At 36.3% G+C, this 22,833-nt stretch overlaps 1 protein-coding gene across 6 annotated transcripts in view; it reads right to left on the reverse strand.

The window, feature by feature from the left end:
• Positions 1-22,833, reverse strand: part of FOXP2 (forkhead box P2) — a 544,670-nt gene that overhangs the window by 114,637 nt on the left and 407,200 nt on the right. For 3 of the 6 annotated variants that reach the window (XM_059396536.1, XM_059396535.1, XM_059396534.1), the window contains exon 6: positions 4,264-4,338. The exons of the other annotated variants lie outside the window; for them this stretch is intronic. In XM_059396536.1, the coding sequence (XP_059252519.1) occupies positions 4,264-4,338 (75 nt within the window). The remainder of the gene's footprint in view (positions 1-4,263; positions 4,339-22,833) is intronic. 6 annotated transcript variants of the gene reach the window in all.

Raw genomic sequence — 22,833 nt, forward strand, 5'->3', positions numbered from 1 at the left:
TAACAAAGGACCTCAAACAAAAACTACTCACAATGAACACGATTAATAAACAAATCTAATTTGTACTGCTTCATAATTAATTCAAGTGTACCCTACTACAACTTTACACTAATAGTGAAGAGTTAAATCTAGGTTTTACAGAAAGGGCTCTAAAAAAGATACCACGATATTATCCCTGGTTAACTGCCTATAGCGTGTTAGTTAAAACTGTCAATACTATCAATCAGTAGGAATTTACCTTTAACTCCTAGTTCATCTCTGATAATAAATTTAAAATAGGTAAGGAAGAAAAAACACTGGAGGTAATCTGGAACTGCCCCATCTATGTATATCCTAACTTCTATCTTGGTGTGCTCTAGCTGGATACAATTAGTGGTACAATCACTTTTCCTAATCTTCTTTGGCAATGATTTTCCTTGGCTGCCAGAGGACCTCATTTAGATCTGGTGAGGAAGGATTCTTTATCTTCCACTTAACAAATCAGAAAACATTTGGATAACACTGATTTTTGTGAGTGAATGTAAATTAATGAATATAAAGACTTTCCTCTCATTAAGGAACATTTCCATCTGTCTTAGTCATGCTTCAAGGTGCAATGCCTAATGCTTATTTAGTGTTAATACCAAATATGTACTTAAATTTACATCAAACAGAATTGTCTCTTTAGTCCAACCAAGAGTGTATTGATGGTACTACAGCTACTGACTTGAATATCTATTGCACACTTCCTATGAGTTAGTCATCACGCTAACTACTTTCCAATTATAAAATTTAATCCCCATTACCACACTATGAGGTAGATTATTATTATCCTAATTTTACAGATTGAGAGCATGAAGCTAAAAAATGTAAGTAATTTGTCCAATATGCGATCTAGAAAGATGATTCCAGAGCCCATGGGATTTACTGCGGGGTAGAATTCATGTAGACTAAAAAGAGAGATAAAATTTGGACAGAAAATAAGTGATTCTTAAATACTGTCAGTCTTGAGGTGCCTGAGTGGCTCAGTGGGTTAAGTCTCTGCCTTCGGCTCAGGTCAGGATCTTAGGATCCTGGGATAGAGCCCTGCATTGGGCTCTCTGCCTCCTCCTCCCCCTCTGCTTGCCTCTCTGCCTGCTTATGACCTTTCTCTCTCTCTCTCTCTCAAATAATAAATAAAATCTTAAAAAAAAATTTGTCACTCTCCTTTTTTCTTATTTCTTCCAACCCACAATTCTCATTGAAATAAAACATTCAGGAAGTAATAAAAACAGAATAAAGATCTGTAGGGGGGAGAGATTCAATGTGATCAACGCAATTTAATTTAAATGGGTCATAAACCAACTGGACCAAGGCCAGCAAGTTTCATTTTTGGTTTCATAGGTCCAACAAGTTTTATTCATCAAAATACTCATTTGACCCAATGCTAAATGTTTTGAAAATAATACCCCAAAGACAAAGACTCTAAGCATTCCACTTAATTGCCTTAGCACTTGGAGCTAAAAGGGCAGAATCCTATGTAAAATAGTATTCACTTAGTGTAAAAACCTGTAGGCAAGACTAACAATAAGGTTATCTGCAGGTAGGTGTTAATGAGGCCATTCAGACAGATGAGGTGTCAACAAGGTCTAGTTATTGGGGAGTGAACTTGGGTTACTATTGTGTGGTAGGGAAGCAAATTCAGGATCCTGACAGTTAGCCATTCATAAAGCTGCTTGATATATCATGAGGGGGAAAAAAGCATCTGTCTTATAACTAATGTCTGAAAGCAAAGTAAAATAAGTGAAGATTTTTCCAGATGAGAGTTAAATATATACCATTTGAAAAAAAAAATGAGTACGAAAAGGAAGTATTGAAAAGTAATCTCTCACAAAGAAGCTCTCTTACTCTCACACTCTTTCCTTTAAAGCCAGAACTTAATGCTTTTCCTTATAAAACTCAAAGTTACAATAAGGATATTATGTCATTCTTAGAATGTTAAACATATAACCTATGGAGACCAAACAACAGGTAGATAGAATTTAAGATGATAATTTTCAGGTAGGGATGATATAAGGGAGCACAATTACTACCCTTATTGTATTGCTATAAATTAGTCAAGGCACAATAAATATAATCTATTGTTGGATATATAAATGTATCACTACTGTTCAACAATGTGCTAATAAGGAAGCACAAAACTCAGATGACAGCTAATGTCTGATGGCTACTTGCATGCTAAAACACCAGAAAATGCTTCTTTGAAATATATTTTTATTGTATCTTTTGTTGGGAACTGGATGGAAGAAATGCCGGGGAGGGAAGGTATGATGGAGAGCATCTGACATCAGTTTAATATGAAATATGTAATATTACTTATTTCCTTAAGGGAATTTGAGCTTTAACCTACTTTTGGTAATTGTTAAGTGGCTTTTCTCTGAAATTTATGGCACTTTATTTCCAGTTTTTAAATAAACTTACAGGATTTTTATTTTTGAAGTTAAGAGGGAGGGAATAAAAAGTAATTTAATCTCCCAATTTGGAACAATTGCCTGAAAATTTTGGCTTTTTTTTTTGTGAAGGTTGATCAAGCATGGAAGTAATATGTGTGATATTAAATTAATCCACTGATAGGGATATATGATCTCTTAAATATTTCAGAATTATTACAGTGATTCACAATTTATTACACACTTCAGTTAAACAGATTATAAAGGAATGTGGCTGCCTTTAGAGACCTGTATGTATACTTTCTAAACTCTTCTTCCATTTAGCCCACCAGTTATCTTATGGTGCTTCAGAGCTTAGTTGAGTACCACCTCAGAGTACTGGTACTTACAAAATATACTAAATACTGAAAGAGAGCAATGTCCATTGCATAGACATTGTCAACTGTGAATAGCAGATATCATCTATTTTAGTTTGCATTTTGATTTTAAATCCGACTAGCCACTTTAGCCTGCAGAAAGGTTATATCTAAAGTAGTCAATAAAAGAAAATAAGTACCTACTTAGTATTTAGTGATTCCCTAGTGTTGTGAAGTCAGGAGGCATCATTTGCAGAGTCACTCAGTGACTAGTCTGAAGTATTAAGTTTGGTGCACCATAGGGATGGGAGCTACCTGGTATGCACTTATACTCCCTCTCCCTATCAGCCACAACAGACATCACTAATTCATCCTGGTAGTCTTCCTGTCCCAGATACTATCCACAATCCTGTCACACGGAACAACCTTAGACTCCCATTCAACACAGCCCTCAAGGCAACCACAAATAATCTGGCATATCCTTGGAAAGACCAAAATACTGATGATCACAGATTTGGGTTACAAATTCAGCCTTGCCATTGAGGAACTAAATGGCCTATGGTTAAGTCATTTAATTTCTCTGTGGTTTGTTTTCATTTTGAAAACATGTCAGTGAAAATATAAAGATCTGATGCTATAGATTTAGTCTTACGTTAGTGGAATAGAGAATTTTTTTTTTTTATACTGGTAGAAGTAGTTTTAGATAAAGAACAAACACTATTAGTAGTTTAGTCAGCTCACTCTTCAGTCTAATGAAAACAATTTTTCCATTGGGATTATTTTAGAAAAAAGTGTTACCAATTAGAAATACTGCCTTTTCCATTTTTAATGCACTATTTTCTTACATATTTAAAGATTCCTTAAGAATACAGGTAGAAACCATGCTAAATGGAAACATGAAATTGCTCTATTTAAAAATTCTTGAATGGCCACTTCAGGATTGTTATTCATTTCCAAGGCTAACTGGTATGTGAATTGGGTCACGAAAGCAATTTTCATTGAATATTATAGTCTAAAGAGACAAATTATACTCTAGTGACAGAATGTGTTTTTAAAAGAAGGCCTTGGCATATTTATATGATAACTTGCAGATATGGAACAGCAACTTTCCCCTAAAATATGTAAATATGTATTGTATCTATTCAAAATCTTTATTTTTTTTTTCATGTCAACACTATCTCATCAAGTGATTCCTAAAAGTTCAAGAAAAGTGTAGTGGTAAATCAACCATATGCCTTTATATATTTCAGGTAAATTTTAACGCCATCAACTCACAGAAACAGTGAAGTGTATAGATGATGAAATATAATTGAAGAGAGAATACAAGAAGCAACAGAAAACCAACCAATTAACCTGATATCTTCATATTAATCATCTCTGATTATCTTCATCAATGAAAGGGAAAGGCTAATAGAAAATCACAGATAATCTATTTTGTGGTATTGAGTCTATGGCTTTGTGCTTAGTAGCTGAACTTCTAGTTGCCCAGTGTAACTTACTGCAAATGTGTTGTGAGGATGCCCATCACCAGAAGAGTGGCCACAGACACATAATTTTGTTTCTGGAAGCAATTCCTAGATTAAACAAAGAGAATCAGGAGTTGGCTTCTTCCCCCTCCAATCTTAAGGCTTATGCTAATAATGTACATTATCATTTAATAAAAAATATTTTTGGAAAATTATCTTGGTAGGTGAATATAGATGAGACTATTCCATCTTTGTGTCACAGTTAATAATAGTACAGAATTAAAAAATAAAAATAACTTGGCAGATGCAAAGTTGAATATTTGAACATAATTAACCACTAACCAAAAAACTTCATGGTCTACCATCATCTTGACTCAAGAACCTCATTTCCCATTTCCAAGCTAAAATTATGGCCAATGTTAATGAATACTCCTATACATTTAAATGGTAGTGTGATTTTAGCTTATGGGATGGCATTTGTCTTTAAAACTTTAATCACCTCTTTTTGAAAAAGTTAACTACTGACTTGTACTCAACTATAACCAACACAAATGAACATAAATCCTGGTTTGTCATGAAGTGTGAGAATAATCACAAGAATCTCTTTAAACTGCCTTGGCCACACATTACTATAATGCAAACACTGCCATCAAATATATATTTGAGACTATGCAGCCAAACTCTATACCCTCAGCTAAATAACCTGTTGAATTTTGCCACTAGTATTGAGAACTACTCTATATACTCAAATGTATAGTTTGCATTTTTATCTGTAAAAGCAAAGTGATTATTTATTGATAAATGACAATGGAATGTCATTTTTTACCTAAGTAGCATTAGACATTTCAAAGATTATGTCTGAAGGGCAAAAGGATTACACTGCATTTGAATAGACCATGTGACAACACATCCTTAGACTTCATGTATGATATGAAAGGATGATCCCCATTCATAAGATACACAAGGGAAATTATATCAGAAAAGAAGAAAAGCAAGGAGGGATGTGGTAGGGGTGTCAGGGAGTATTTGTAGTGGTTTGATGCATGTAAATATTACATCTTATAAATAATTCTTTTCAAATACATCTCTGAAGTTCAGGGTCTCTGTTTAAGAAACGGATTGTATATGCTCTACATGGCTATATGCCATTTTCTGCAAGATAAGAGCAACATTAATTCAAACAGGAAAAATGGCTTCCAAAATAGCCCCTTCCTTTCATTTCCTATGAAGAAGTATGTTACCTGATGCTGGCATATGAGGACTATGGGAGAAAAAAAAAAAAAAAACATGTTCAAGTTGTATTTTACTGTCAGAATCCAACAAACACGTTTTCATCTAAATTATTTTGTCAACAGCCTTGTAGTACCCTTGCTAACCTTATTTGGCACCAGTGCATAATTAGATACACAGGGGTGTGACTCCAATTGAAGGTGTTTGCATTGTAGCACTCTGTGAAAATATTAACTATGAGGTTAACTCCAATTTTCTCTTCTTTAATTAAATGCACATGGTACTAATGAGGTAACCTACTGTTCCTTGATAGCACTAATTAGCTAAGAGGAGAGTACACTCTCACACTGCAATTTAAACCTAAAAATAAGGTTGAAATATGCTAATTGCAGGCAATTTAAAACAGTACAAGTTGAAGAACTAGTCATAATAAGAGAAACTGACTGCTTTACAGCTAGGCAGCTGTAACTTTGGTTAAAATCAAAACAAGCCACATGATTTCTGGACTGCTATTTAACAAGGTCATAAGCATCCTAAAAAAATGAAATGCTACTCTATACCATAGTAATGAACCAGACTCACACAAAAAAATTCTCAGATCAACACTCATCTACGCAAGACCAAAAATAAGTGAGCATCACCAGAACTCCAAAGGTGCCGTGACACTATTCACATTTAATACTAAAAACTAAACTCCATAAATAAGCAACATCACCTGAAACTCTTTCAAGAGCATCCAAATTAAATACAATGTTGTCCTCCGTGTCTCCAGTTTACTACAAAACATGTTGGAGTGATTCGCCATCACAATCACAAGGTCAGAAGGGAAGATACAGAGACGAGTAAGTCTCAGCACTCGAGGAATATACAAACAGGAAATTGCCAGACAATGTACAAGCCCAGTGATCAAAATACACAAAATGTGCTATGCAATAAAATGGTGTAGGGACTAATTTAATGCAATCAGAAGCATTTCATTATAAGAAGGAGATTTTGAGGGCGCCTGGGTGGCTCAGTGGGTTAAGAAGGAGATTTTGACTACATTTCTCTACAGATAAGAGCTCTGGGATAAAGTAGCCTGGAGCTTCATGTTGAAAGAGAATGTTCTCCATTCTTAGCTCAGATGACTTAGAACTAGAATTTCAATGAATCTGAGTATAATTCAAGTGTACTTTCTTTAACTGCTTCTCAAACATTTTCCAAATATGATTTTAACTGATAAACAATGAGGTAAACTTTAGTATAAAGCAAGATTCTGAAAGACCTTCAGAATCATTAAAATAAGTTTTCATTGTTCGAAGTGTATATTCATTATTTTGTATTTTTCAAGATTTACTTATTTATTTTAGAGAGAAATCAGGGGCAGAGGGACAGAGAGAGAGGGAAGAAAGAATCTTAAGCAGACTCTCTGTTGAGAACAGAGACTGATGTGGACCCAGGACCCTGAGATCATGACCTGAGCCAGAATCAGAAGGCTGAGGCTAAGCCATCTGAGCCACCCAGGTGCCCCTATTTTCATTATTTTTTTGATTCCATAGTATCACATTTTTTTATTAACCGGAAACTCTGACTAACAGAAACACTCACTGATAATGCCAAATAATTCTTATTAACACAGATAGAAATAAAGCACATTATCTATCCTTAGGGACAAGAGAGATATGGACTGCCACAAACCAAGGACTCAACAGTAACTTTTTTTTTAAAGATTATTTATTTATTTATTTATTTTATTTGACAGAGAGAGAGATCACAAGTAGGCAGAGAGGCAGGCAGAGAGAAAGGAGGAAGCAGGCTCTCTGCCAAGCAGAGAGCCCGACGTGGGACTTGATCCCAGGACCCTGAGATCATGACCTGAGTCGAAGGGAGAGGCTCAACCCACTGAGCCACCCAGGGGCCCCATCAACAGTGACAGTTTTTTTTAAACCCCTGTCACTTTGCATGCAAAATCATCAAATATATACAGTTTAAACCAAAGAGTTAAGTAATAAAAATAGAGTTAAACAGCGATATTTGTGAAAATGGAAAGCTAACTTAATTAATCTTTAAGTTTACTGGGGTGACTGGATGGCTCAGTCAGTTAAGTGACCAACTCTTGATTTTGGCCCAGGTCATGATCTTGGGGTCATGGCACTGAGCCCTGAGTCAGTCTCCATGGAGAGCATGGAGTCCTCTTAAGATTCTCTCCCTCTCTTTCTGCCTCAGGCCCCACTGTCTGTCTGTCTCTAAAAACAAAACAAAAACAAAACAAAACAAAACAAAACCCCTCCAAAAAACCAAAAACTTTAAAGTTTACTGAAGAACAGTAACAGAAGACAGCAAATTTGATAAACAAAAGCTTTTAACTCCCAACTCATAAGTCCTGGAGTTAAAAGTATGTGAGAATAAATTTTGCACTACCATTAGCCCATCACCATCGTTTGCCAAAGACTTGTTTGAAGAAACTGTGCTTTGAAAAACCCACCCAGCTTCTTCTCCTGGCTGTCCCTGAGCTTTCTACAACAGAAAGTGATAGGATATTGGCAAGAATGGCTAATAAACCTCCGGTCAACCATGCTTTAACAGATTCATGAAGTTGCAAGCCTGTAAAGGAGTAGCAAGGTGAATGAAATCAGTCATTTAGAAATGGGTCTCCTGGAGGCAACCTGACATTTTCTAGCAAATCACAGGGAAATACAATGTGAATGGATGTTTTAAGTGTTTGCATCTGTTTCAAATAAGCACCAAAGAACCTTTTAACAGTGAAAAGGCCAGGACAGTGTACTGGAATGAGCTTTCAATATTAACTTTAGAAGGAATCCATTTTTTAGTTAAATGCAGAGCATTGTAATTTCTGCTGCAACAATTACAAGTAAGTCATTTAGTGCTGAAAATAAAAATACCAACTCTGGAGACAGTCTGACGGGGTCCAGATCCTGACTCAACACTTAGTAGTGGTGTGACCTTGAACAAGTTAGTTGGCCCCTCTTGGCCCCTCTCTCTAAGTGGGGGATGTAAGTAATACCATCATACGATTAAATAGATTAATTTGTATCTAGAACAGTGCTGGTACTCATATACTTTTTTTTATTAACTGTATACTTAATATTTATTAGCTCTCATTACTACTTCATTCAATTTTTTTCAAATAAAAATATTATTAAAGTTCTACAATGTACACATTGTTATGATTATACACTGTAAAGTATGCACAAATTCCCAAGACATTGTGTCTGTATACAAACAGCTTTCAGTCTCTCACTAGACTTGATGATACAAATTAAAGCCTCTTTTGCATGAATAAAAAGTATTTGAACTATGGAGGTAAAATATCTCTGAAAACTATGTAACAGTGATAGAAGAAATTGATCATGACACAAAGAAATGGAAAGATATACCATGCTCATGGATCGGAAGAACTAATATTGTTAAAATGATATTACTCAATCTACAGATTCAATGCAATCCCTATCAAACTACCAAGAGCATTTTTTACAGAACTAAAACAAATCATCCACAAATATATATGCTATCACAAAAGATCTCAAATAGCCAAAAAGCAAACTTGAGAAGGAAGAATGAGCTGGTGTTATCACAATCCCAGATTTCAAGCCATTCTGCAGATCTACAGTAATCGAAACAGGATGGTACTGGCACAAAAATAGACACAGCTCAATAAAATGGAACAGAAAGGCCAGAAACAAATCCATACTTATATGGTTAATTAATCTATGACAAAAGAGGCAAGAATAAACAATGGGAAAAAGAGAGTCTCTTCAACAAATGGTGTTGGGAAAACTAGACAGCTATATACAAAAGAAAGAAAGAAGGAAAAAGAAAGAAAAAGAAAGGCAAAAAAACAAAAAAAAAAAAGAAAAAGAAAAGAAACTGGACTTTCTTACATGATTAAAAAAATACTGTTTATATTTAAACTCAAAGTGTATTAAAGACCTAAACATAAGACCTGAAACCATGTAACTCCTAAAAGAAAATACAGGGAGTAAATAGTCGGACATCAGTCTTATCAATACTTTTTTTTTTTTTTTAATCTGTCTCCTCCAGCAAAGGCAACAGCAGCAAAAATAAACAACTGGGACTACATTAAGCTAAAAGCTTTTGTAACAGTCAAGAAAACAATGAGCCACAAAGGCAACCTACTGAATGATAGAGGATATCTGCAAATGATATATTTAATAGGGATTAATATCCAAAATATAGGGGCACTTGGGTGGCTCAGTGGATTAAGCCTCTGCCTTTGGCTCAGGTCATGATCTCAGGGTCCTGAGATTGAGCCCCAAGTTGGGCTCTCTGCTCAGCAGGAAGCCTGTTTCACCACCCCCCACTCCCACACTCTCTGCCTGCCTGTCTGTCTACTTGTGATCTCTCTCTCTCTCAAATAAATAAAATAAAATCTTTAAAAAATATATCCAAAATATATAAAGCACTCATACGACCAATACCAAACAATCCAGTTCAGAGCACCTGACTAGATATTTTTCCTAAAGAAGGCATGCAGATGGCAAATAGACACATGAAAAGATGTTCAGTATCACCCGTCATCAGGGAAATGCAAATCAAAACCACCATGAGATGTCACTTCATACTTGTCAGATTGGTGAGTATCAATAAGACGAGAAATAACGGGAGTCAACAAGGGTGTGGAGAAAAGGAACCTGCCAGGCACAACTGGTAAGAATATAAACTGGTGCAGCCACTGTGGAAGACAGTGTAGAAGTTCCTCAAACAGTTAAAAATAGAACTACCCTACCATCCTGCAATCCCACTTCTGTATCTGAAGAAAATGAAAACACTAATTTGAAAACATATGTACCTCTATATTCATGGCAGCATTGTTTACAATAGCCAAGACAAGGAAGCAAGCCAGCGTCCATTGATAGATGAATGGATAATGATGATGTGGTATATATGCATACAATGCACTATTACTCAACCATAAAAAAGAAAGAAATCTTGTCATTTGCCACAACATGTATGGACGAGCAGGGTATTCTACTAAGAGAAGTAATCCGACAAATATGATATAGGTTCGCTTACATGTGAATCTAAGACAACCCAAAACAAATGAAAAGAGAAAACAAAAAAGAAAGAAATCCATAAATACCAAGAACAAACTGTTGGTTGCCAAAGGGGTGGGAGGATGGGTGAAATAGGTGAAAGGGATGAAGAGAGACAAACTTCCCGTTGTAAAATAAAGAAGTCACAGGGAGGTTAAGTATAGCATAGGAAATAAAGCCAGTAATATTTGCAATAACTTTGTATGGTGACAGATATTCACTAGACTTGTGGTGATCATTTCATAATGTATAAAAATGTTGAATTACCATGTTGTACATCTTCAATTAATGTATTATTGGATGTCAATTATACTTCAATAAAAATAAAAGGAAATGTATGTATTTTTCTTTTTTAGAAATCTGATGCAACAAAGTAAAAAATTAATGAGTGTGTTTCAGTGACAAAATAAAGTGACTTTTAAGAAAGAATATAATTTTGTAAAGTTGAAGGTATACCTTCCATAGAAAAATAGGCAAGAAACATATATTGATCTTTCATAACAAACGAAAATGTTTCAAATTGTAGTTTATTTCTTGAGGTTGGCGAAAGCTGTGCTCAAATTTTCTTTAACTTTTTTTCTAAGATTTTATTTTTTGAGTTATCTCAACACTCATCTTGGGGCTCGAACCCACACCCTGATCAAGAGTTGCATGCTCCACTAAATGAGTCAGCGAGGTGCCCCTTTCTTTAATATGTTTAACACCTAAACATCTGGGGATCCTGGGTGGCTCAGTTGGTTAAGTGTCTGCCTTCAGCTCAGGTCATGATCCCAAGGTCCTGGGATGAAGTGGAGAGGCTGCTCCCCCTTTCCCACTGTCCCCCCTCTCCCACCCACTGGCGCTCTAATTCTCTCTCTGTCTCAAATAAATAAATAAAATAAAACAAGCCCCTAAACCTAAGCATCTTGTAGTATTTGAAGTATAATGATATCTGAATGGCACCACAGTCTCTACATTTTATTTTCTTTTTTAAAGATTTTATTTATTTATCTGAAAGACAGAGATCACAAATAGGCAGAGAGGCAGGCAGAGAGAGAGGAGGAAGAAGGCTCCCCACTGAGCAGAGAGCCCAATGTGGGGCTCCATCCTAGGACCCTGGGGTCATGACCTGAGCCTAAGGCAGAGGCTTTAACCCATTGAGACACCCAGGTGTTCCCACAGTCTCTACATTTTAAAGATACAAAATGTTTTAATAAGTATTTAGCTAGGCAAGAAGTATGGTCACTTTTGACATGGTATATAAGACAAGAAAAAATTAAATGGTTGATTGGCCTCTTCTCCAACTGTTAACGTTTGTTGGTTTGGTAGGCTGTCTTTTTGTTTGTTTGTTTGTTTTTAAAGACCTTATTTACTTATTTGACAGAGAAAGACCACAGTAGGCAAAGACAGGGGGAAACAGGCTTCCCCCGAGCAGAGAACCCAATGTGGGGCTCGATCCCAGGATCCTGGGATCATGACCTGAGCTGAGGGCAGAGGCTTTAACCCACTGAGCCCCCCAGGCGCCCTTGGTAGGCTGTTTTAAGGGCATTCATTATATCTCATGGAAACCGCCCTCAGGATGAGTGTGGCCAGCGTTGGACTAGGATGTTTTCTGTTGACTTAGCAAATTCAAATTGTTTCATCCTTCTCCGGCCCCCCTGTTTAAAAAACAGATTCAAAGCTGCCTATCTCTGATAGGGGAGGTAAAGGAAAGAGAACTGATGCCTGGAAAACATTTTGTGTCTTTCCTAAGTCCAGTGGGTCAAAGTGGTTGGTGTTGTTGGAGTTCACAGAGGAGAAGCGGGAGGACTCAATCAATGTGAACACACACTTGAAGCCTTTTTTCTTCATCCAGAGCAAGTAGGTAGCCCAGCTCTCCTTTTTTTCTATGGCACCGACTGCAAAACCCACATGGTATTGAGGAGATCATGGTATTGAGGTATTGAGGAGATCATGGCCGCATGATGTGGTCAGTAAGGAATCACTAATCATTTTGCAGAGGAGGGACATGGAAGTCCAGGGAGCTGAAAATATTTACAAAAGGCCCTGCTTTTACTTATTTTTAAGGCTAATGGGCATTATATATCCTGGATATATACTGTACAGGTTCTCAAACTTTAGCATATTAAAGAATCTCTGGACATGCTCTTATAATCACAGGTTCAAGGCCACGTTCCTAGAGATTCAGATTCAAAAGATCTGGGATTGGGTACAGGAATACACATTTTAACAAGCATCTTGGTGGTTTTGTTTTATAGCTTCTATGATCGTACTTGGAGAAACAGTCTTTTGTTTTCGGATAGTTGTGTGACAGGCAATTTTTCATTCTTTTCATTCTTTCATTCTACTATTTAGTCAGTCAACATTTTTTTTTTTTTTCAGTTTGTAGCCATGGTCTCCCTCCAGATACCACAGGTATCTGGAGGATTTGAAATTTTAAAGTACTTAATATTAATCAATTAAGTCCTCTGAAATTCCTAAAATAAGATTTGATCCCCATTTCATGGTGAAAAGTACTGAAGAATTAAGAAAAATTACAGAATATAACAATGTTGAAGTCAGATTTTTTGCCCTGTTTTTGTCAATCCTGTCTTATTCACCTCAGAAAGCTGCCATCATAACTGGCACTAATTGGCACCCTTGTTAGAAATCTCAGCAGAGGAGCCAAGAATAGAAATGATATGGACACCTCTCACCCACAGGGCCCGGCTGTCTGCACAGGTGAGGCTGAGATCAAGGATGGGGTAGATGACCCGGCTGCTGCCTGTGAGAAGGATAAGACCTACACCTGTTCGCTGATGAGGTAGACAATCCGAATCTCCAGGGATGTTAATCAAGTAACTTTCATGTGCCTTAAGCCACTGAAAAACAAAAGATGCCCATAGTGCTCCTACAAGTGATGTAGTTATTATGCTCTAAGAGGGAATGAAGGCAGCAGCCAACAGATACTTCTGCCATGGAATGCTCCCGCAGAATACTGCTAGACTATTGTATTTTTTGCTTACTTGTGGTATGCTTATTTGCTTCATTCAAGAAAATATTTTCAGCTCTTCTGGGAAAAAAAAATGGGGAACTGGATTTCTCATGAACATCTGGAGAGCAAAAGACAAAATTTTAAATATACAATAATTATTTATTAGATGGACTAAATTATTTATTTAATAAATAAATAATTATTTATTAGATGCTACTACAGGATTTTTTTTTCTCCCAGGTATATTAAGGTTATGAAGAAACTACTTATGCAAACTTAAGAATAACAGTCCTTCATTTTATGCTCTTCTTTCTTACTTTGTAGTTAAAAGAAAATGCAGATGTGTCTCTTGTTACCTTGAGTTAGAGGAGGTTAAAATAAGGTCAGAATATGCCATAATAAACAACTTTCTCTAAGAATTGAGAATCTACAGAATCATAGTTCTGTATATCAGTACAGGACATGCAGGGGCTTAAAATGTTATCTGTTCATGATACGAAGGCTAATGCCTAACTCTGTAGTTTGCTCATATTTAATCTACCAAAGATTTCATGATAACATATTATATGTCTTTATTGTAAAATAAAGAGTTCGACTCCACTTTTTATTTTGACTCCTGACTTCTTTTTAAGTCTCAACCTCCCTTTCCCCTGTGTCCCCACATCTGGGTGGAAAGCTGGTGCACACTCCTCTGCCTTGGCCACTCTAGGGAAATGTAAGTCCCTGCTCAAGGGATCTTTCCCCTAGCCTACCCCATAGGCCGTATAAAGATCCAAACCCATTCCCTCTACTTTCTCAAGCCAGCCCAGACCTGCTTGTGTCCAATTAGTCTGTTTTTGTATGAAGAATAAAATTTCTCTCAAGTTCTCTTGGTGTTTGGGGTGTCAAGACCTTTGGCATCTGAACCAAAATTTGGGTGGGTGTCTCTCGCACTTCCGTGAAGTACTACAGAACGCCACTTCCTAAGTTAAGAATTAGGATACAAAGTCAAGTGGGAGTACCTAGCCCAAAGAATTTATAGTCAAACTGGGGAGGCAAACTACTAATGATTAGTAACATACTAAATGCTCTAACAATTGTATGCATAGTACTATGGGTACTATGGGAGCACAGAGGAGGAACAGAAAGGGATTTTAGACTAGGTGATAATGAGTAGATGTTAGTACACAAAAAGGGTATGTGGTGGGTGAAGGAAGGGGGCATCAAAGGAACAGCCTATCTGAAGGCTGGAAGGTAAACGACCCCCTGCTGTATTCAGAGAAACACAGATGGCCCAGCAAAGCCAGAGAAAAGAGAGGGTGGCAGGGTTGAGGACAGAAAGAGAAGCAGAGGATGGCTCTTCAAGAGCATCAGGTAAAGCCACGTGATCATTATGGGCATCAAATTTCTCATCAGTAAATGTGGACACCATCTGCCTTTTCTCTTGGAGGGACTCAATGAAGGGTCAAATACATAAAAACATTTTTGAGGTATTTAGAGTACTCTATCATCCTAAAGAAGTAACTGCGGCCAATGCACAATGGTACAAGAGATTCTTTGATAATCTTTATGATGGCAAGAAATCACTTTTTGTTTCAGGAACTTCCCTTGCGCTTCCTTCCAGTCACTTGCTCTTCTACGACACTACATATGTCTTATTCCTTACTATTTTTCCCTAATTCTCTAAATATACTAACCAATTAGAGTATTTAAAGTCAGTTCGGTATCAAAAGTTCACTTAGAAAATTCTGCTTGCAAGAATGGAAGTGTACTAAAATGTAGTATGTATGAATTGCATCACCATAAAGGTACAAAAATAAATTCTGCATTACCAAACAAAAGTAAGAAAATAACTTATTTGACAAATACCGGGATATTTTTCTCTTTGAGAAAGTTTTGTGGTAAACTACACTGAAAACTTTGGAGAAAACATAAGATCTCAGTTCAATTTTATAATGCAGCACTAAAGAAATGAAATGAACTTTCTAAAATTTGGGGTTCAGAAAAAGAAAGGAATGCTTCGTCTGAGATTTAACTGGATATTGCCCCTTTCTTTGCTATTTGGGGCATTCAGAATATAATTTCACAGATGATATATTTTTCTTAATGTGATTTTCAGACTACATCTAATGGAAAATGCCTGGTTAGGATTAAGAGACATAGTACAGATGTTAAACTACATTTGCATGCAATTATTTCTAAAACAAATGCCAGGGTACAGAGTCTATTGAAATGGCTTTCAGGATGGCTGGCACAATGTATTAAACCAGCTTCCAATTTCTGAGAAAGTCTATATTCTGAATATTTCAAATCAAGATGCTGAGCACAGAATAAACCTTGGATTTTTCACCTTGACACGCTGTCCAAGAATGGATGGACATAGGGGTAGACCCCAAGGATTCAGGGTAGGGATTTAATATTTTGTAACTCAAATGCCTCTAGCTTTATACAAAACAAAACAAAATAAAACAAAACACCCCTGCATTTTGTGTATAATTTCCATATCTGAAAAACATAAAATTACTATAAAGTAAGTTAAACTACTAATTTAGTACATAGAATAAAAACAGACAGTAATAAATCAGATGCACTAAGTAAGTAGTCTTTAACTTGTTTCAGGGCTTTTTCTTCAAAAACAAAAAAAGTATCCATAGTTACTCATTTTTTATTAACAGAAATCTCACATTAGCTGATGGTCTTGTAGGGATACACTCTTAAACATCAAACTAGAAGTAAGACACTCTTATTTAAAGTACTTCCAAAATGCATCTGTCACCAAATTGATCAGATATATCAAAAGTAGGGAGTGGCAGGACCAAGAGGAAGCATTCATCACTTAACTCATGAAGGGCATCATGCCCTTCACAAAGGCACTGAGCCTAGATGTCCCTGAAGTTTGTGGTCAGGGCGAGACCTTTCATTACCTCTCAGTGATCTTTTCCATCAGAGTATATTTTGGGATTAGGACTCCATTCAATGAATGAACTATGCAGACCAACTGCTGTATCTATTATGTATCAAAACAAAACACTGACACAACTTTTATTTGTCCAAATTCAGAACGCATCACAATCTCCTTTACTGTGTGCTTCACTCCTTGGTGGGGAGCAATTCAAATCATGTCACCCTAGGAACTGACAAGGGGACTGGAAGTTGTGGCAGTTCTTTTTCTGATCCCTGCAGGGGAAAGCAGCAGCAGCCCTTGGATCAGCTACTTTTCATCTGCTGTTGGTCTCAGTGGCAGCTCCTTTTCTTGCCAATAATGATAAATGATAGACTCTTTAATGAGGAATAGAGACTGCAAGCTGCACACACAGAAGCTTATCTTGTTGGCATCTCTGATTATCATTTGCTCCCTATCAACCTCTTCCCCCTCCTCACAGTGATAGGAGGTAGAGAGGAAACCCGAAGGAAAGAGATCAATTATTTAAAAAATAGTACTCTTTGTCACAGAAACTCTCTTACCATTAGATACAGAAAACCCCCATGATGCCAAGAAAAATGCCAATGAGGTACAGCCCTGCCCCTTACTTTTTTTTTTTCTTCCTATCAAAAGATTTTTCTATTCATGGTTGGGTAAACGCCTAACTTCACCATCAAGTCCCCTTGCCTTCTCAGCAGTGCCTCCAAGCAGGTGGAGATGATGAAGCATGGGAGAGAAAGGAATATGAGAAGTCAGAAGAACTCCAGTGGAATCTTCTAAGGGTAGTGCTGCTGGAGACTCCTCCTTGGAGGGGGCTCCATGCATCCCCCCCATCCTTTTCCCATGTGAACCACAGCTTTATCTTAACCAAAAATCGACCTAGAATCTATAAAATGCAGACAACCAAGAAAAGGCAGTATTCCCATTTAATACTTTGTCATCCCTGTTATTTTTACCTTGTCCTCCAAAAGCAAAAAATTTGAGAGATATATTGGACAGTAATTAAGAGGCATATGCTATCAATGATGAAAATCAGGGCAAAAAGCACAGAAACTAGAATCAGACTGACTTGACTTCACACTGCAGCTCAAAGGACCAGCTATGTGACATTAGATAAGGTAATTTAACCTTCCCAAGTCTGCTTCCTGTTCTGAAATAAGACAGGATAAATAAACATATTACCAGGTACATCAATGAGCATCAAGTATATTCTAGCCAAGTGAAATAAAATCCTTAATGCTTTAGGATCTCTCTTTTGTTGAAGAGAAAGAAGCATTACAAGAGAATGGGAACGTGAGAAATGTGACTTCTCTAACGTCTCTAGTTGATGTCTCAGCTTTCCTTTCCATTGGCCTGTTCACCCACTTTGATATGATCACCCATGACACCTGTCACTACAGGGCTGAAGAGGCCACCTGGGGACCAAGATAAAGCCCTTTACTGGGCAGAGGAGGCTGTGTCATGACACTGAGCAAGTACAAAATCCTCACACAGATATATGAGTGCACTGGCAGTAAAAGGCTGTGTTGTATTCATAAAACATGGTTTAAAATATCAAAATTAGTGTGTGACACTTAAAAAATTAAAATACAATTGAAGGTAACTAGATTCCACGAGGTAAGATTATTAAAATAAACATAATGCAATTTCTCCAGAGGATCTATTTTTGACAGTTTAGACCCCCCAAGATGGGCAGCTGAGATGAGTTCTGAATTAGAAAAGATGGAAGGAGAGGAAAAGCTATCACAGTAATCACTACTCATAACAATAAGAAAAAGAAAATTGTAGCCCAGTGCCAGGATCAACTCAAACTTTCACAAAGCCACCATGACGATATAGGTACTAAAAATAATATAGAGTTGCCATTTTTAAGTATATGAAACAGTTTACCAAGAGAAAAATGTCAAGTTGTAGAATTGTGTAACTGTCTATTAGAAATTATTCATTTCTAAGCCAGGACCAAGTTTCATTATCCAATAGCTGCTCTCAAGAATGAAGCTAATTTACATTTAAAATAGGAGTACAGTCTACTCTTTAAAAGCACAATGGTAAACACACCAATTTGACAATTACATTAATATGAGTATTTGCATAATCTGTCTTCCACACCTGTTCTTAATTTGAAGCAGCTGCAGGACAAATCACATCACACTAATCTCAATGGGTATGTGTGTGTTCCAAACAGTAACGCGCGCATCTTATTTTTTGAATATCTTTTATTTTTTAAATGTTTTTGACTTTTTAAAAAAATTGGCAAAAGTTCTCTAGAAGCCATACTATTTACTTGGTTAATATTAATTAGTGGAATTAGGATAAAGCCAATAATACTGTCCCTTACATTTTGGCCTCCTCTGTTTTGACATAGTAATGATTTGATAGTAATGATTTCTTTTTTGGGGGAGGTTTTTTCAACATGTAACATGTATTTAATTTACACCAGAAAGGATTCAAAGGAACAATAAAAATATATCTAGAAAACTTCAGTAAGAAATATAACCAGAGAATCAATGACAAATGCATTAATGCAGAATCAAGCAATAAATCATCTGGAAATATATTTGCAACATGGATAATCATGGGATCTTTAGGAATCTCTTTTTTTTCTTTTTTAAAGATTTTATTTGTTTATTTGACAGACAGAGATTACAAGTCGGAAGAAAGCCAGGCAGAGAGAGAGGGGGAAGCAGGCTCCCTGCCGAGCAGAGAGCCCTATGACATGGGGTTCGATCCCAGGACCCGGGGATCATGACTCCAGCTGAAGACAGAGGCTTTAACCCACTAAGCCACCCAGGTGACCCTGGAATCTCTTTTCTAAATCAGGTTCCATTTATGTTTTAAGAAACCTACATCAGAATTTAAGAAGCAGAGCCTTACTTTCATCTTGTAAAGGATCCACTTTGTGTTTACGTGTATTCAAACACACACTCAGTGCCATCAAAAAGGAAGTCAATCTGATTATTTTTACATATTCTTGTGCTTCAAGTATTTAAATCCTTCAGTTAGACTCTAGCTGGTGGAATATAAGACACTATGTAATCTGTCAACAAAACTGTCTCTCTTTAATCTTCTATTATGAATGGGAAATGAAATTAGAGCTTTCTAAAGATGCTATTTATTTCCTGAAAATTGAATGAGAGCATGCACAGTAATGAGCTAAAGCAACAAAGATGATCTGTTTGTTTGCACGCTGTTGACTTCCATAGAGGTAAACACTGAATGGCTGGATTCTTAGTTGAGTATTTCATTCAGAATCTGATTTTTATGAGTGCTCTCATTATATTGGAAGACAAAAATACTTAAAACATTCACTGTAGCTTGTATTTCTATGACATGTTTTATGCTCATTCGTTAGCAGTTCTTATCATAAGAGAAACCGAGATTCAGAAGAGTTAAGTGATTCACCCAAGTTCTCATAGCCTGTACCAGCGTTATGGTCCAGGTGTTCTGACCCCAGAATATTCTTTCCGGCAACTCACAGCTGTTTTTCAAATGAATAATAGCCCTTAGGTTAGATAAATAGGAGAAAGCATTTTTACTAATGGAATATTTGCAAGTTTCTTTTATCTTTCATGTCAGAGCATCTGAACTATTTCAACTCATGGCTTCAAAGGTACTAGAAACCACTGTTTCAAAAGTTACTATAATAAAGGAAAAGAACTATTTTCTATTTAGATAAATATAGTGCAAATTCTTACTGAGAACCAAGACTGGTTACTCCAGGAGTAGCAAAAAAAATTTTATTACTATATAATTTAGGCAATAAAACCAAGTTATAGTGATTGCGAGAAAAGCAATTTTCACAGTTGTGACCTCTATATAATTATATTTCTAAATATTCCGTATTTTATTTTTCTTCATTAAAAACCTTACATATATAATTGAGCACACAGAAAAGTACCTTAAACAGATAAGCTGGCATGTCATGGGGCCTGTGGAACATAATGGAATGAAAACTCTATTTGTATGTAATGAATATGCACATTGTACAATATTCTAACAACAAATTTCACTTTTTCTCTGAGTATCAGAATATTTTAACCTCAATAAATGAGTCATAAATTTCTAAATTTTAAAATAATCTTGTTTCTTTTTGTTTTTGCTAGCAAGACAAAAACTAGCTCATTATCAAAGTTAAAAGCTTTTGACATGTAACATATAAAGAAGACTCATTTTTTTGTAAATATAAGCTACAGGGAAGATATATTCCTTTGCTAAAAATAAAGCATTAGGATAATAAATTTCAGAGCTAGAGACCGAGTCATATCTTCTCAGTTGACAGAAAAGGAAAATGAGGTCCCACAACTGAACTGCCTTCTCCAAGGTCACAAAATGAGGGGTAGAGTCAATCCTCAAACCCAAGGCCCCTCTGGACACCACAGAATCTGGCCTCTTACCTTTATTACGCTAATGGATCAACTACAACATCTTCATGCTTTCTAGATCCTAAATCCTAAACTAAGCTATACTCCAATGGATGAATATGCAAATAAATCTTACATTGGAAAAGATCTACAAAAGATAAAACTGCCTTCATTTTAGCCTGGCATAATGATGCAGGTAAATACATGTATACATGTGTTAGCAGGATCACTGGGAGGCTGGGATTCAGGTGAAGTTCAATTCTTCATACTTTTCTGAATTGCCTGAATTATTTTTGCAAGCACACCTTGCTTTAATATTCACTTAAAATTAGTCTTCCTTGTTGCAAGTTGAAAACAGAACCTAGAACAGTAGTTATGCTTTTCATACAACATGTTAATAGCTCTTAAAAACCTTTACTGTCATGAAGACTCAGCACATGGGTACTCTGATTTTTCACATTAAAGCAGATTTTTCACATTAAAGCAGACTCTTGCCTTAGTCCAGCAATACAGAAAAATAAATGTCTACTACCCATGGCATGATGGTTTCTTTTTAATGTTAAGAAATTATTAACAATTTTTTTGCTCTTTTCCCTCCGTTTTTCAATCTGAGTGAACTCCCTTTGTGATCGGCTCCTCCATTTTCCCTTTAATCATCTCTATCATATTACTTGTTACCTTTAGACTTGTTCCCAAACTTCAGCATCCCTCTTAGATCTGGAACTCCATCATAAACAAATTTTAAAGAACCACAAACAAAGCCTAAGGAGGCACAATATTAAAGAAAACCTTATTCTGCTTAGTCTATGAGGGATGACTGACTCACTAAACACTTAGAGAAAAGAAAAATCCAATTTATTCCATAGACAGCTCTAAAAAGGCATAACTGTCACGCAGTTTTTTTTTTTTGTTTTGTTTTATACCTTACAACACTGAGTTTTGTTTAAAATGGCTTAGAAAAATGGTTATTATCCTGAATTTTATCTAGTCAGATTGCCATCTCCCCGAGGGTAAGAACACTTTTGAATCCCCTATGGTACCTGGTGTCTGCCTAGCAAAGTGTCTAACACACTAAGGGCATTCAGTCACATTTCTCTGATGGATTGCCTAACTGAGGATGTAAATTCTAAAACATGGAGATACTGTAAAACACTTTTGAAATCGCACTGCTGTTCTGTTTTTAGCCTATGGTTTTCCATTGGAGCATAGAGAATCATTTGTTTCCTGTGAAATTCTATAGAGGAAGCTCTTCAATTTATTTCTACATTACTCCAGAACTCTCTTTTTCTTAAATTAAGTAAGTATCTACTTCAATAGAATAGGGAACAAAAAGGTGGTGTGTGAGGAGAAAATACAGTAGCCAACCTCTGTTTTAGTTTAGCCGTGCTGGAAATTACGGAATGGGAATGCCAAATAAAACAACTACCTTAGGTGCTTAAGTAATTATTTCTAATTTGATTTATGAAATATTTCTATCAATTATGTTGAGAACATACGTTTCTTTCAAAGCCATTTGTATTGGTGGGACGTTGGGAATCAATGCTATTTGGGGCCTTCAGTGATGGCAAGAACATTTTAGCAGTGAGTAATCCATTTATCGGCACTGCATCAGAAACCCATGTTTTTAATGCACACTGCTTCGACAAGTTCTTGTGTCCTCAAAGACTTAGGAATCACTAATCAGGAAGTACCTGAGTCTGAGTCTTTTTTTTTTTTTTTTTTTACTCTATGTATATGTATCTTTGTATTTCATTAGATGGATTTCAGTACTCTAACTAATTTATCAAAGGGGTTGTAAAATGGGGCCTGAAGGCCAGAGCAGGGGAGAAAGGGAAAGAGAAAGAAAAAGAAAAAGGGAAAATGAAATAAAGAAAGAGGGGTGAAAGAGTGAGAAAGGGAGAAAAAGAGAGAAATGAACATGTTCTTCAGAGGAAAACGAGCTCTCAAGTATGGTCTATTTCTAACATTTCCCTCTTACCTTGCATCTCGCCTATCACTAGGAAGCTATTAGGGTTTGATCTTCTGGCCTAATGATATGCAAAATGACTATTGCAAGTGAGTACTAGAAATGAAATGAAACCACATACAGGAAGAGCAAGATAA

This window comes from Mustela nigripes, chromosome 4 (assembly GCF_022355385.1).
Source record: "Mustela nigripes isolate SB6536 chromosome 4, MUSNIG.SB6536, whole genome shotgun sequence".
NCBI lineage: Eukaryota > Metazoa > Chordata > Mammalia > Carnivora > Mustelidae > Mustela > Mustela nigripes.